This window comes from Gossypium hirsutum, chromosome A11, assembly GCF_007990345.1.
Source record: "Gossypium hirsutum isolate 1008001.06 chromosome A11, Gossypium_hirsutum_v2.1, whole genome shotgun sequence".
In the NCBI taxonomy this organism is placed as follows: Eukaryota; Viridiplantae; Streptophyta; class Magnoliopsida; order Malvales; family Malvaceae; genus Gossypium; species Gossypium hirsutum.
This window is the reverse complement of record NC_053434.1, coordinates 8,814,872-8,828,892: the sequence shown is the minus strand read 5'-3', so window position 1 is coordinate 8,828,892 and position 14,021 is coordinate 8,814,872. Positions and strand designations below refer to the sequence as shown.

Sequence of the window (14,021 nt, the reverse complement as noted above, 5' to 3'; positions counted from 1 at the left end):
TGCATATTAGTGACCATTGTTATGGATGTTTTTTTGGAGAAAATTTTTTTAGGGGTTGAAATTAAATTGTATTTTTTATTATAGTAAAAATGTAATTTTATCATTTTAATAGTCTATAAGTATTAAATTTAATTTTTATCTTTTTTTAGGCATCCAATAATTTTACTTTTACTAGTTTAAAATTTTAAAAATTTTAAAAATTTTAAAGGGCTTAAATGAAAATTTTTTCATTTTAGAGGGACCAAGCCCTTGCCAACCCTCCTAGTTATGCCCCTTAAAATAATGTTCTGTAAGTTGAAATAAATATATTATATTTAACATGCATTTTAACTTTTAACCACAAGTTCTGATAGTAATTGAGAATATTAAAAGTTAACAAATTACATTTTTTCATGGGACTTTTTATCACACTTTTCAAAATCACTTATTATAAAAGGATTTTTGAAAATCACATTTCAACACCACAATAACAATGAAGAACTAGCAATAACAGTGGCAACAACGCAATAGATTAAATATAAAGAACTAGTAAGATATAAATGGCATGTCATTAGGAAAGTGACTAAGTACGCAAACGATAGTAACATTACGGTGCAAGTGTTAGTGGCACTTCAATGTATCTTATTGACATTTTCGTATATCCTATTATGTTTTATTAAGTTTACAATCGGACAATTGAGTTAAAAAGGTAAGGGAACATTAAAGTGGCAATGGTAAGTGGCTTGTATTTTGTTGAATTGATGCCATATTATAATTTTTATTGAAACAAAATTGTGCATGATGATAAAGATTAATGATAGTATTATATAAACACGTTTATATATGTGTGTATGTATGTGTGAATAAATTTTAAATATATTGTTTAATTCTTGATATGTTTATTAAGCTCTTGTGAGCTTAACGCGTACCTTTCAAATTAATTTTGGGTATTAGTTTGGCATATACATTAGGAATATGTTGGATGTATTATGGATGAATTTGATGGAAGCATTGATGCCTTGATTCATTTTGTTGATTTTGTAAATGGAACTGGAATGATTTGAAATTGAATTGAAAATTCAAGGTTGAAATTTTGTATCCTTGAATGGCTTGTTGGTTATTAGGATTACTATGAACCATGTATGCAATTATAGGCGTGCAGGTTTTTGGGGTGCAAGATTGAGGCCACGTTGTCGGGTTGTTGAAGTCGTGATGAGCTCAAGTCAGAGAGTCACGGCACGATGAAAAATATCTTGAGGTCGCGATGTGAAAAATCGTATAGTCTCGATGAGCTCTTGATGGCTTGGACTTTACTCTTTGGTCCTGAATCAATTTTTGGTCACTTAGAAAGCTTTCGAAAGTTTGTTTTAAGCTCAGTTAAGTTAGTAAATCATATTATACATGCATTATGGATGGTTAATTGATATGTTTATTATAGTTGTTTTGGCAACGAATGTGACATCCCAATATCTTTACCTGACAATCGGGTCGAGTAAGGGGTGTTATAAATTTGGTCTTCTCATCATTATCACCGCAAGCAGGCTGAGATTTTGTTGTATGTTGGACATGTGGCAAAATTTTATCTCTGTTTATGGGTTAAAAATTTCCGCTGTTAGTGTTTAAAGTTAAAGAATCGTGTTTTTTGAAAAGTTGAATTTTGCTTTTAGTTCATGTATTATACATGAGTTGTGGATTTAGTTGCTATACTTTACTTTGATTATTAGTGCATGTAATTTTTGCGTTTTGAAATTTTAGTCTTATCCTAAGTGGAAGCAATTAAATTTGTTTAGTCAAATTTTGCTATTAGTCTCGTACTTCATGGATTCTTTGCTCTCCGATTTGCTCATTTTTACTTTTTTATATTTTTTGAATTTTGAAATTTCAATCATGATTTAAACAATAACCATTAAATCTAGTAACTAATTTATGTGACTTTTTTGTGAGTAACATGTGAAAATATCAAGTCAACATGATTTATATATTTGATAAAATGTTTCTTGCACAAGATTTGGAAGTAGCTGAATTTAACAGCTATAGTTTTGATTAGGACTCATTTCAAATTTAAGAAAGTATAAGGACTAAAAAAGATAAAATTAAAGTACAAAAACTAAATCCACAATTTACACGTAGTACAAGCACTAAAGTGACATTTGGTATTTTCCTATGTTGAGATTTGAATAGAATATAACTGCTAAAAATGTTCTTACTAAGTGAACATATGTTGAGATTTGGATAGAATATAATTGCTAAGAATGCTATCACTAAGTGAACATTACAATGTTTGATATCTATACGATAGTGTTAATTAAAATCTAAAAAAAATTATAAAATTAATTGGTTCACAAACATTTTTAATAATTTTCAAACTACTATATCAAATAAAGTAAAAATGTTACTAATTTCAACCATTTTCAATGATATTTAATAACAAAAGTTAGTTTATCATGAATAAATGTGTAATTTAATCGATTCATTAGTGCGAACCTTCGTCCTTTCATGTATGTAACAGTGACCAATAACTGAACACCTTCGGCATCTATGACATGTACAATTTATTTTATGATCGGCAGTCCAAAACAGAGTAACTCACTGAACCACCTGGTTTTTATGCAAATACTACACAAAGTCGCATCAACTTGTTGAATTAAATTACTTCTTCAAAGAGTAGAGGATTGATCACTCATAAAAGGGCTTATATATTAGTAACACCAAAATGGCTTTGATCGGTACAATTTCTAACAGGGACCAATATTTCTGTAAAAAAAAGAGGGGGAGGGGGGGGAGGGGAATCGGAGCTTGAAATAAGAATGGACATCATAAATACTGAAATTTGGACTCTGAACTTGTAACAGAATAAATCAAGTTAAATAAATCTCAATTTCAACAGATAACCTTCTTGGGCACGTCTTCATTACGGGCTGCTTAAGATAAGTTTCAGCATCTGAACTACAAGGAAAAGGGTTAAATCCAACTCATGGAGCCTGTGCTGCTAACGCTTCATCTTTCACGTGAATAGATCTTTGCCTCTCTATTGGTACCTGTTACCACTTTTCTCTAATAGGTATTGCAACAAGGGCACTTAAAAAAGGTGTCAGCTATCACAGAGACAATAATACCTGCAAGGTGCAGATACGAAAACTATTGCATTGATTGAACCTAAGAAAAAGACCGATATACAACGAGGGCTCAATGAACCTACACTACTTTAATGGTATGATCTAATTGCAATTGTACAGGCCGTGATGAGCCATAAAATACAACTCAGTGCTTGGAGTCAATGGCAACAAAATATTTTTTCATTACCTGAGATACTCTAGAATGTCATAGAAGGCTTGGTCTCCTTTTACCTGCGTCTGTTCTCAATTTCTTCACGGGATTGGCCCAACCAACACTCCCACCACAACCTTTTGAGGGATGACCAGGCTGATTGGGCAAACCTTGCTGATGGCTACTCTGTTGGGTAAGACTTGCATCCTTGGAGACTGATCCTGGACCCTGACTCCTCATGTTGTGGCCTATACTCGGGGGAGAAACAGGGCCAACTGATCCACTCCTAGGCTTTGCTATAGACTTTTCCCTTTCTTTCCTCTTTTTCTTGCAAATAACCAGCTCCCCTGGATGAGTTAGAGGAGAATCATCCTGCTGATGTTCCTTGATAATACCACTTCCTTTCCCAAGTCTCGATTCCTTTTGGGGCATGTGCACTCTAACCCTTGTTTCCTCACCAGCATGAGGGAATCCACGTTGCAATGTCTTTTGAGTTAGGTCTGGATCAGATTCCACCTCATTTATTGGCTTCTGCCTCTTGCTAACTGCTACCTGTCTTGCAGAAGGACCAGAGGTCGAGGTAGATACTGGGCTAGAGAAAGAAAGAGCATTTCTAGCTTCGCGGAAATCGTTATCTGGAAATACAATCTTCAACAAGTCAAAAAACAGATCATGTACTTTCCTGGCTTCAGATCTGACCTGCAAATCCCAATTACATTTCCATAGTAAGTATACAGATCAGGACATTAATGAGAGCATTACAGAAACAGATACGAGTTCAATTGGTAGTAAGGAGATTGGAAAATTTTGCATAGTGATAAAAGCTTCAAGCGCACAAACATAAAAATCTCTTTGAAAAGCTTCCAAAGTAATTGCTTCCAGAAAGACTATCCATGGCAAAAATCACGCAAAGGCAAGTTTGTGTTCTAACATGCAAAGATACTGAAGGCCAAAGTTAATTAGAAATCATACCTCATGTGAAAACCCATAAAATTGCATTGCACTTTTTAATACTAACTGCACATCAAAAACAAGCTCTGTAACTCCACTGTACTCTAATCTGTCAACACGCTGATCAATCTTCCGCAAATCCAAATGATTACTTCCACTTCCACCCATGTAGCCTGAATTTTCAATCCTCTTCCACAAATCTGTTAAAAGTGGTATAATCTGTTGGCCCTCCTTATCTATTCTCCTCCGAAGCTTGCTAATCACATTTTTGCACTGGAAATATGAGAATTTTCTAGTCAATTAATTGATTAACAAATATCACAAGATAGCATGCAGTACATGAGCAATTAAATAGAGTATCAAGTCAAAGGTGAACCATTTCATAAAAGTTTAAAGGGAAGATATTTTGACATACAAGCGTCTAATTACTCCACGTATGCAACCTTGAAAATTCTCAATGACCTCAAGACCAAATAAAATGAAAACTGATTCTAAAAAGCTCAAACACAGATGGACACGGCAAACAACCAGGTGGGACAAATGATAGAACATATTATTAAGGAGGATCATAGCTATAGCAACTGATCAGAGCCTACTACAAGCAACAGCAACTTATCACTCAAAGGAATCGAGAGACAGTTAAAACTTTAAGGTAAAAAACAGATCACATTCCAGACACTAGCATTTTAGTCAGTTCAAGTATACCTTTCTTTGGATGCCATCAGACATCTTCACACCAAAATTTGACGATCCACTTGTATTAACCAGTTTACCGTCCCAACTTTCTCTGGTGGGTTCACAAGCATTTTCTGCAGGAGAGGCCATGTTCACTCTACCAGATTTCGGTGACGCATGCAACTTAGTTGTATTAGCTATTTTTCTTGGAGGCAAGTTCCTCCTCGTTTTAGAAGATGAATCATTTGGATCAAGCCTGAAAGCATTCCGCTCACGAGTTGGTTTTGTCTCAGTATCAATCCTTAGTTGTGATTGGTACTTTTGGTCCAGCTGTGAAGGCAACAAAGATGATTCTCCATGTAGGAGATGAGGCACTTCAATGACAGATTTCTCATCTGCCCTTTCCACGGTAAGACGGGGTCGAACCCGAATACTACGCTTTCGTTTTATCTTGGGTTGGACAACTTGTTCATCTTCACCTTCTTCACGATCATGAATCCAACTTTCAGATAGCTGGTGGTCCATGTGAGAATCTCCAGATAAAGCAATTTCACCTTCCTCAAGTTCATCATGCTGCCAAAATTAACATATTGTCAGAATGGCAGAAATCAACAAATGCCATAATTACAAATCATTATAGGAAACGAAGCATACCAGTTTTTTCGCAACAGAACCTGGTCTAGCATCTAACGCGGAGAGAGATCCAAATTTCTGAGGAGAAACAGGAGACACCATCTGCATTGGCCTTCGACTGTCCAATGATGATCCTGAAGAACCACCTTCTTCAAGTATGCGATTGTTTCTAATGTGTTCTGAAGCCTGGGCATACTCATTTCCATTATCACCTAGTGGGCCATCTTCTTCAGACTGGTCCTTATTTAGAGGGGGTGCACCAACAGCACCACTAAATTCTTCATCTTCAAATTCTCCAGTTTCTCCCTCTTCATCATGTACAGAATAACCATTTCTCTCATCAGAACTTGCTTCAGAGTATTCCCCATTGTCATCATCTATTTCCTTATAGTTTGGATGCTTTTTCCCCTTGGGTCGCCCCCTTTTTCTCTCTGACTCCATTTCATTTGAGACACCAACAACACCAGCAGTAAATAAAATGTTCTTGGACGGCTTTTTTGATAAAGTAGCCACAGTAGCATTCACTTCTTTTGTACTGGCTCGAAGCCACTTAGGTACCTCTTCATGGCAAGTCATCTCATCTGTCCAATCCAGTTCTTCATCCATTTGATCAAACAACTCAACTTCTTCTTCACTTCTTGCTATCATGCGATTTACCTGGTGCAAAGAAGGAACATCATGGACAGTTTCTTGATACCTCTCCTCATCATGCAATAATGTTTCTAAAGTCATACGTCTCTCTTCATGAGTCGTTCTCTGGTCAAAACGTCCGGCATTGATTACTTCATCAGCCATGTCAATTTTATACTGCTGAATGTTATTCCTTATGAGGCTCTCAATAGATCCCATATATCTATCCTTACCTGCAAAATCATCCTCAAAATCAACTGTACCTCCATTCCTTAGTTCATCCTCCTTCTGCTGACTAGAGATTTTGTCAACAACTGCTTCCATGTAAATGACTTTGACTTCCCTTGTTTGTCCAATTCGGTGGGCTCTAGCGACTGCCTGTTCCTCATTTTTAGGATTTGGATCAGGATCATATATAACAACAGTGTCAGCAGATTGAAGATTTAGACCACGTCCAGCTGCACGAATACTTAGTAAGAATATGAAGCATTCAGAGTCAGGGCCATTGAAGTCAACAATAGCTGATTCACGATCTTCCAAGCTAGTTGTTCCATCAATACGTCTGTAGACAAGCCTCCTCCACTGCAAGTATTCCTCCAAGATATCCAGAAGCTTTGTCATCGTACTAAAGAGTAATACACGATGCCCAGTTCTTTGCAGTTTTATTAGGATCCTGTCTAGGATCCACAATTTTCCACAAGACCTCACAAGGAAATTTTTGGATAAGTCATTGAAATAGGGGTAATTAAGCAAAGGATGATTGCAAGTCTTCCGAAGCTCCATACACCGGTTATTTAAAGTTTTGTACACCCTTGCCTGGTATAGTGGATTTTTTGAAACCCTGATCTTCTCATCTTCAGGATCAGCTCGAAGTGTTCCAGTTGACTTTATCCAATCATAAATGGCACTCTGAAAAGCTGACATTCTGCATTTTAAAACTATTGAAACCTGCAATCAGCCAATGAAATAACACCATTACAAATAGCAGTATGATAACGAAATAACATCATTACAAACAGCAGTATGATAAGTGATTATTAAAATAGAACTGCAACAACAGCAAACCTTTGGAGGGAGGGAACCTTCCACATCTTCAACACGACGTCTAAGCATAAAAGGCTCCAGGATTTGATGAAGTCGGTGGATGATGATAACCTTCTTCTCCGTCTCAAGCCAATCATCCTCTGCATTATGCGTAGGGCCTTCCTTTTGAAATGGTTGTGAAAACCAATCATGAAATGCCTTGCGATTATCAAACACTTCAGGAAGGAGAAGATTTAACAGTGACCAGAGTTCTTTCAAGTCATTCTGTGGCATAAAAGAACCTTAATGTTCAACTCATCAAATAAAAAATCATAGAAACAGACACAAACATACATAATAAAGTGAGCCTGAAGAGCCTGCATGTATATGCATGTGTAAAATTTTCAATTTCCAAACATATCAAAGAGGGGCCTTAACTAACCTGTAAGGGTGTCCCAGTAAGAAGTAACCGCCTCTGGCAGCGGTATCTATCAAGATCACGAGCTAAAACAGATTCTCTATCTTTCATTCGCTGTGCTTCATCAATTATAATGTACTTCCAATCGATTTTAGAAAGTTTTGATCGATCATACATGATGAATTCATAAGTTGTCACGAGGACATTAAATTTCATTGCCAGAACCTCCTATGAAACACGCAAACCAAAAGAAAGTTTAAACAAAATTCGACCCTTGAAAGAACAACACAAACTTATATTTCTTACTTGAGAAAATAATTTTGAACGCTGATCTTTTCCTCCAACATAATATATGCATGACACAGACGGCAGCCAATTATGCAGCTCACTCTGCAAAATAGGATTCAGTTAGTTCTGTTTAACGATATTGGGAAAATGTCAAACCTATCAACATAAAGCAAAAAGATAAAAACACTAACCTTCCAATTTACCAGAACAGCATTTGGAACAATTATAAGATGTGGACCATAGTTTCCTTTGCATTCCATTAAATAAGCAATCAATGACATAACCTGCACAATAAGGAAAAACCTAAGAAGTTAACAACAGCCCTACTGTATAATATAAGCATCTACCAAAAATACAAATGCAACTCTAATTAATCCTAACACCTTCTCCAACTCCCAAATAACATATGAAACTGCAGTGTTGCTACAACTACAATTTTTTAAAATCAAAATACCTGAACAGTCTTTCCAAGGCCCATCTCATCAGCTAAGATACCATTTAGTTTATTATTATACAAAGAAAGCATCCATTGTAAACCAACCTACAAAATAAAATACACAGATGAAATGAAAATATTAGCTAGCTAGATTAAATAGTAGCAAATTGAACGGGACAAAAACCAACAAGATGGGAGAGAAACTCAAGATTTTAAATATAACAAGCAACCTACAAGCTGATAATCTCGTAATGTTCCAGCTCGTAGCATTGATGGTTGCCTTATGACTCTTTCATTCACGGCATGAGCAAGATTATAGTACCTATCGATGAGCACAAGAAATGACAAATAACTAATATTGCCAGAAATTCAGTGGCCTTTGAGAAAAAAAAAACATGTCCTAAGGATAAACCAAAAATAAATGCTAAATCTAAATAGACCATATGATATGATAGTTATTGAACTAAAGAACATGAGAGAAGTTAATGCATAAGCCCCATCTAACTGTCACAAAATTTACATCCCATCCCACTCATGCTTTAATGACTGAAGCCCCCCTTCTGCCTTATCAAAAATGAAATGTACTGTAATAGAATTAAAAAAATTACTTACTTGCTAACAGATGAACCATCCCTGGGTGCATTCATTTCCATAAACCGATTTCTTATCATTACTTCCTCTCCAGCACAAGCTGCTGCAGCCCTAACTTCTTCTTCTGATAGACCCTTTTGTCAAGAAGTAGAAAATGAGAAAATAAGTGAACTGGAATCTACCTAAACATACAGATAGGGGAAGTATGTGTAATATTCTATTAGCTCATAACTCAGTCCAAACATTTTAAAGGAACTCGGAAGGGGAAAAATCCTAAAAAAACAAACAGAGGGGCTACAAGAGAGGGAGGGTTCAAGATATCCTGCCTGCAACCGTGCAGCAACAGCAGCAGCATTTGCTGCCTCCTCCACTTCTTGCTGATTCTTGGCTGCAGTTATCTTACTTCCCAGTTTATGAAGATACTCTTCAGTCTGCGTCAGGAATGATGAAAGAACTTCATATCTCTCTGCAGCATCACCAGGGATGTTTGTCTGCTGCTCAATCAACATCTCTCTGTACCTTTCAACATCATTATTCTTCAAGGCCTCCATCCTCTTGTTCCTGTCATCATCTTTTCTCTTTGAAAACTCCCGTAACATTCTTTCATGGTACTTAGCAACTCCCCTATTGCGAGCAGTTCTTGCATCACGGATGGCCCAGTGAGCCTCCAAGAGCTTCTTACGCCACTGACAGATGGATTTCAATTGTTTCTCTCTCAAGGCCTTCTGAGTGGCTTGTACTTGTCTGGCCAACTCCATACGCTGACGTTCACACAGGCGGACAAATTTTCTGTATGGTCTGTCAGGCATCGCCATTATCTCTTGTTGCTGCTGATCAACTTCATCTCTTAAACGTGCCTGCAGATCTACAAGTCGAAGCTTTCTTTCTTCAATCTGCAGTCGCAGAACAAGATCTGGCCTAATCCTTTTCCTTTCCAAATTTACTGCTAGTAAGCCACCAATCTTCCTTAAATTTTCTGATCGTTTCTTGCTAAGGACTTCCATCCCTTCCTCAAAGAGAAGATCTTTGACATCATATGCCAGTGTTAGATTATTATTATTGTTAGGCATTGCTGAGCCGTAAGAGTCATGCTTCCTAGTGAAAAAGGGAAAATCAAATAGTGGTCCATGATACTTTCTGGCAGGGCCAAGATCTTTCTGGGGCGCTGAGTTTGCTTCCACAGGTTTCTTAATTTGCCCTCCATCAGATGCAGCAACTTGTGGTGCGACAGACTTTCCTCTCTCCACACTAGAATCATTTCTAACTGGAATTTTTGGAAGACCAGGTTCCACTTCTTGGTCAGACTTGGCAGGAAAGACAGAACTTTTCTGCTCTTCTTTTGCGGCAGGTAACGCGGATGAAAAATCCTTGGCAGTGGCTGACACACCTTGCATATCAGCTGTTGATGCAGTTGCTTTTTCATCTCCTGCATAAGCTTCCTCTTTAATAACATTCTGTCCATCAGTAGATGGCCCAGCCTGCAAAACCTTTTCATTAGATTCCAAATGCTTCCCTTTATCTTCTATACTCTTTCCACCATTTCTGTCCTGATTATTTCCACCTAGCGGAGGAAACTGCAGCTGCTGCTGCTCAAGTGCTGGGGGTATAATGGCTTGAAGAAGTTCTTGTGGAAGTGTACCTTCTCCTTTCTGTCAATGACCACCAAAATCAGCATAATCCATTCAATTTTTATTAGTGAACTCCAAGCAATTGGTACAAAGGTGAAACATATAAATGGTCAGAGAGGCAATGATAGGGTGGGGAGAGAGGTGTTAGTATACCTTCAGGCGCCTAAATGCTAGTATTTGTGCTTTGAGAACATGAAGTTGTTGTTTAGTGAAACCAAAACGTTGCTGTGCCATCTTGCTAGGTGCTCCCCCTTGCGATGGTGTGTTGTTAACTGACCCCCCATTATTAGGAGCAGCAGGCTGTGGAGAAGGTCGACTTAACTGTTTGATATTCTGCATTTGCAGTGTTTCTGTGCCACCTAATGAAGTTTTTGCTGGAAAAGATGGATCAATGCTCTGGTTAATATTTGCAGATGATTGTGGAGGATGCATAGGAGGCATCCCATTCCCGTGCACTACTGTCTGTCTGGGAGGCAATTGGTTATCACGGCCATTAATAGCTAACTGCTGCATTGGTATGTTCTTAGCATCACCAACTGCCCCAGCACTGGAAGTTGAGCAAAAAGGGCTAGGTATAACTGTCGGCCTGGCTTTTGCAGGACCAGACTGGGCAGATATATCATTAGATGAATTACCACAGGGAGAACTCTCACTTAGAACTGATGGAGAAGAGACTTGCGGCTTGGACACAGGCACAGGTGCCATATTGCTTTCATTTGTCTTTTTCTGGGCAGCCATCCTTGACTGCATGAGTGGAATGAGCTGTGCCATCAAGTTGGCATTTGCAGGCTGTGACAGATCAATATTACGCTCACGTGCCCATGCCTGCAACTGTGCAGCCATAACGAGTTGATTGTTTCCTGAGTTTTGAACGGTTTGCTGAGCTTGTGCCTGCATTGTCCTCAAAACATTTCCAGGCATTGATTTTCCACCAACTGTAGCCTGGGCAGGTGCCTTGAGTTCATTTCTTTGCTCAGAAGCTGACTCTGGTCCTTGCTCTATCTGCTTTTCAACACAATCAAGCTGCTCGGATGTGTTCTTAGAGGATGATGCCTGAACCTGCTTAGCTACTTGCATGGAAATAAGTTCCTGCATTTTCAAGTTTCCAATTCGCGTGTCCTGATCCTTAAGAGATGCAGAGCCCAACATTGCCATCTTAGCCTGCTGCTGTGCTAAAAGTGTCTTTTGATGCTGAGCAGCCTGGTAAGCATACTGATAATATGCTTGCTGAACAGGGTTCAACATTTGTTGATCCACACCTTGACTCCTTTGCTGGCTGTCCTGAGCAGAAGCATGCGGTTGAGCCAGGTCAAAAAACTTCCTGGACTGTTGAGACGGTTGCATGGAGCCTGGAGATGAAGGAACATTGTTCCCACCCATCATACCTTGAAGACCACGGGCTTGATATGCTAGGATGGCTTCATTTCCTTCAGGTTTTCTAAATAGTTGTTGTTGTAATGACTGCAAGAACAAATTTTAACGCAAAAAGATAAAGCATGAACTTCTCAAACAAATGCTTAATCTTAAACTAGCATCCAATTGCATTGAGGAAACGAAAGGAATCGAACAATATCACAGTATGTTGTTCAAAAGTAAACTTCACATCCTATGACAGGATAACAAAGTCATAGTGGTAAGCATATCATGGAATGTGGAGCCACTAGGTAAGTTCACCATATAAACAAGAGTGCAAGGACAAACCACCCATGCTTTAATTAGGGTATGACATCCTTAAAAACTAAAAAGGTAAAGAAGAAAGAATAGTAGTCTCAGCAGGCTACCTGCTATGACTAAAGCATCTAGGAGTTAGGGCCATGGACATTTAATACAGACCAAAAAGGTAATCCATGGAACGGCATAAAATTCAGTTTTGGGAATATCCTATATGACCACTGAATAACCCAGGGAAATAACAAAATTCCTGATGAATAACTATGCACATCAGGAGAGACTATCAGGTTATCTAAACACAAATGAGATGGATTCATGATGGTCACATAGATCCTAATTGATTGAAGAGCTTAAAGAAAAGCTCCATATCACTATCTAGTACTCTCTTTCTTCTTCTTTTTGCGGTAGCCGAATGTAGTGTGGAGAGAGGGTTGAGTAAACTAGATACTTCAAACAAAGAATCATATATTCTTTTATCAGTTTTCTCAAACGGAAAGATAGAAAATTTTCAGGTGCACTTAAATATAGGGGTATACAAAAGAAATTCTGCCCCAAAGTTTGAATTCAGAGGCTTTTGTTCCTCTTCGAAAGACCTAAGAGCGGAGTACGGTTGAACCCCTTGACACTTGGAACTCAAGAGCTTAATACCACTAAATAAAACCTTCTCTGAACCCCCCCCCCCCAAAAAAAAATAATAATTACTGATAATTAACTAATCGACTTTGTGTACTACCGCAATTACATCTGAAATTGCTTCTATTATACCAAATTAAAATTCCCAATACCCGCCACACTCACCAATTCATCACAGCCCCTCGCGAAAAGATACTGAGTTCCTAAAATCACGGGTTAATTCAACCAAATGTCTATTACATTGACTGAAATTTCGTAAACCCTATACCTGCCTAGACGCTATTTGCTGCTGCTGCTGTTGTTGTTGTTGTTGTTGTTGTTGCTGCTGTTGCTGCTGCACCGAATCATATCCGAACTGAGGGGCTGAAACGGCCGATGACGAGGAAGAGGGCGAAGCTGCAGACGATGTGGACGCGGTCCGCCCTACCGGACCCACCCCAGGGTTCCGGCTGGGCCCACCTCCGCCACCACCACCAGATTGCATAAAAAATAACTCCAATTTTTTTAACTATAGTTCCCCGCAAAAACCAAATTATTACCACAAAAATTCAAGAAAAAAAAAAACCCACCAATATCACAACTCAAATCCCTCCAAAAAAAACATTATTAATTTTAATAAAACCCCTTTTTCCCTCCGATCCCAATGTTCAAAAGAAAATTAACAATAAAAAAATTAACTAAAAACAAAAAGGAAATAGTTGAAATTTGTTTTTGTTTCTCTCTCTAGAAATCCGGAATTTTCGGTCTAATTGAAAGGTAGATCTTGATGAGTTAAGTGAGAACACGAATTTGACGGAAACGAAAATTAAAAATTTTAAAAAAAATTCGATGATTCGACTCTCTGCCCTCTCACAACTGATCTCGTCCTCTCTCAGTTTTCACGCAATTTTGCAAATTCTTTTTCCCTCTGGAGGTTTAAAAGAAATTTTCGTTTTTTCTTTTTTGCAGATTTCCTTTTTTCCTTTTCTCCCCTATTCTTAGTAAAATGAGGGATGAAGGGACCTATTGCGTTTTGCCTTTCATTTATGCTCTCTGATTTGCGTTTTGCCTTCGGTGCTTATTGCTGGCTATAGGTGAGGTCCACTAGGACCTGGTGATTTGCCTACGGTTAGAAATTTACGGAAAAGGGTACAATATGTAAATTTAACCCCGCGTTTTAATGATTTTAGGTTTTATTTACCGGATATACCCCCCTACA

At 38.0% G+C, this 14,021-nt stretch overlaps 1 protein-coding gene across 1 annotated transcript; it reads right to left on the bottom strand.

Annotated features, from left to right (window-relative positions):
• Positions 1-3,109: 3,109 nt before the first annotated feature.
• Positions 3,110-13,849, bottom strand: LOC107923790 (ATP-dependent helicase BRM). The gene is made up of 14 exons (XM_041080949.1): positions 13,092-13,849; positions 10,673-11,980; positions 9,218-10,540; positions 8,913-9,025; positions 8,535-8,622; positions 8,319-8,405; positions 8,056-8,148; positions 7,883-7,966; positions 7,601-7,804; positions 7,201-7,443; positions 5,527-7,083; positions 4,903-5,445; positions 4,219-4,470; positions 3,110-3,945 (listed from the first exon to the last, which is right to left on the bottom strand). Exons 1-14 carry the CDS (start codon positions 13,305-13,307, stop codon positions 3,301-3,303), a joined length of 6,756 nt encoding a protein of 2,251 aa, XP_040936883.1. The 5' UTR covers positions 13,308-13,849; the 3' UTR covers positions 3,110-3,300.
• Positions 13,850-14,021: the final 172 nt, after the last annotated feature.

What these genes read in the sequence shown, in the direction of transcription:
- LOC107923790 (XM_041080949.1), bottom strand. Translation starts at nt 13,307, where the DNA reads ATGCAATCTGGTGGTGGTGGCGGAGGTGGGCCCAGCCGGAACCCTGGG. An exon ending in AGCAAATAGCGTCTAGGCAG is followed by an intron (nt 11,981 to 13,091) that starts GTATAGGGTTTA and finishes TTGTTCTTGCAG; the next exon opens with TCATTACAACAACAACTATT. An exon ending in TTTATGGGTTTTCACATGAG is followed by an intron (nt 3,946 to 4,218) that starts GTATGATTTCTA and finishes TGGGATTTGCAG; the next exon opens with GTCAGATCTGAAGCCAGGAA.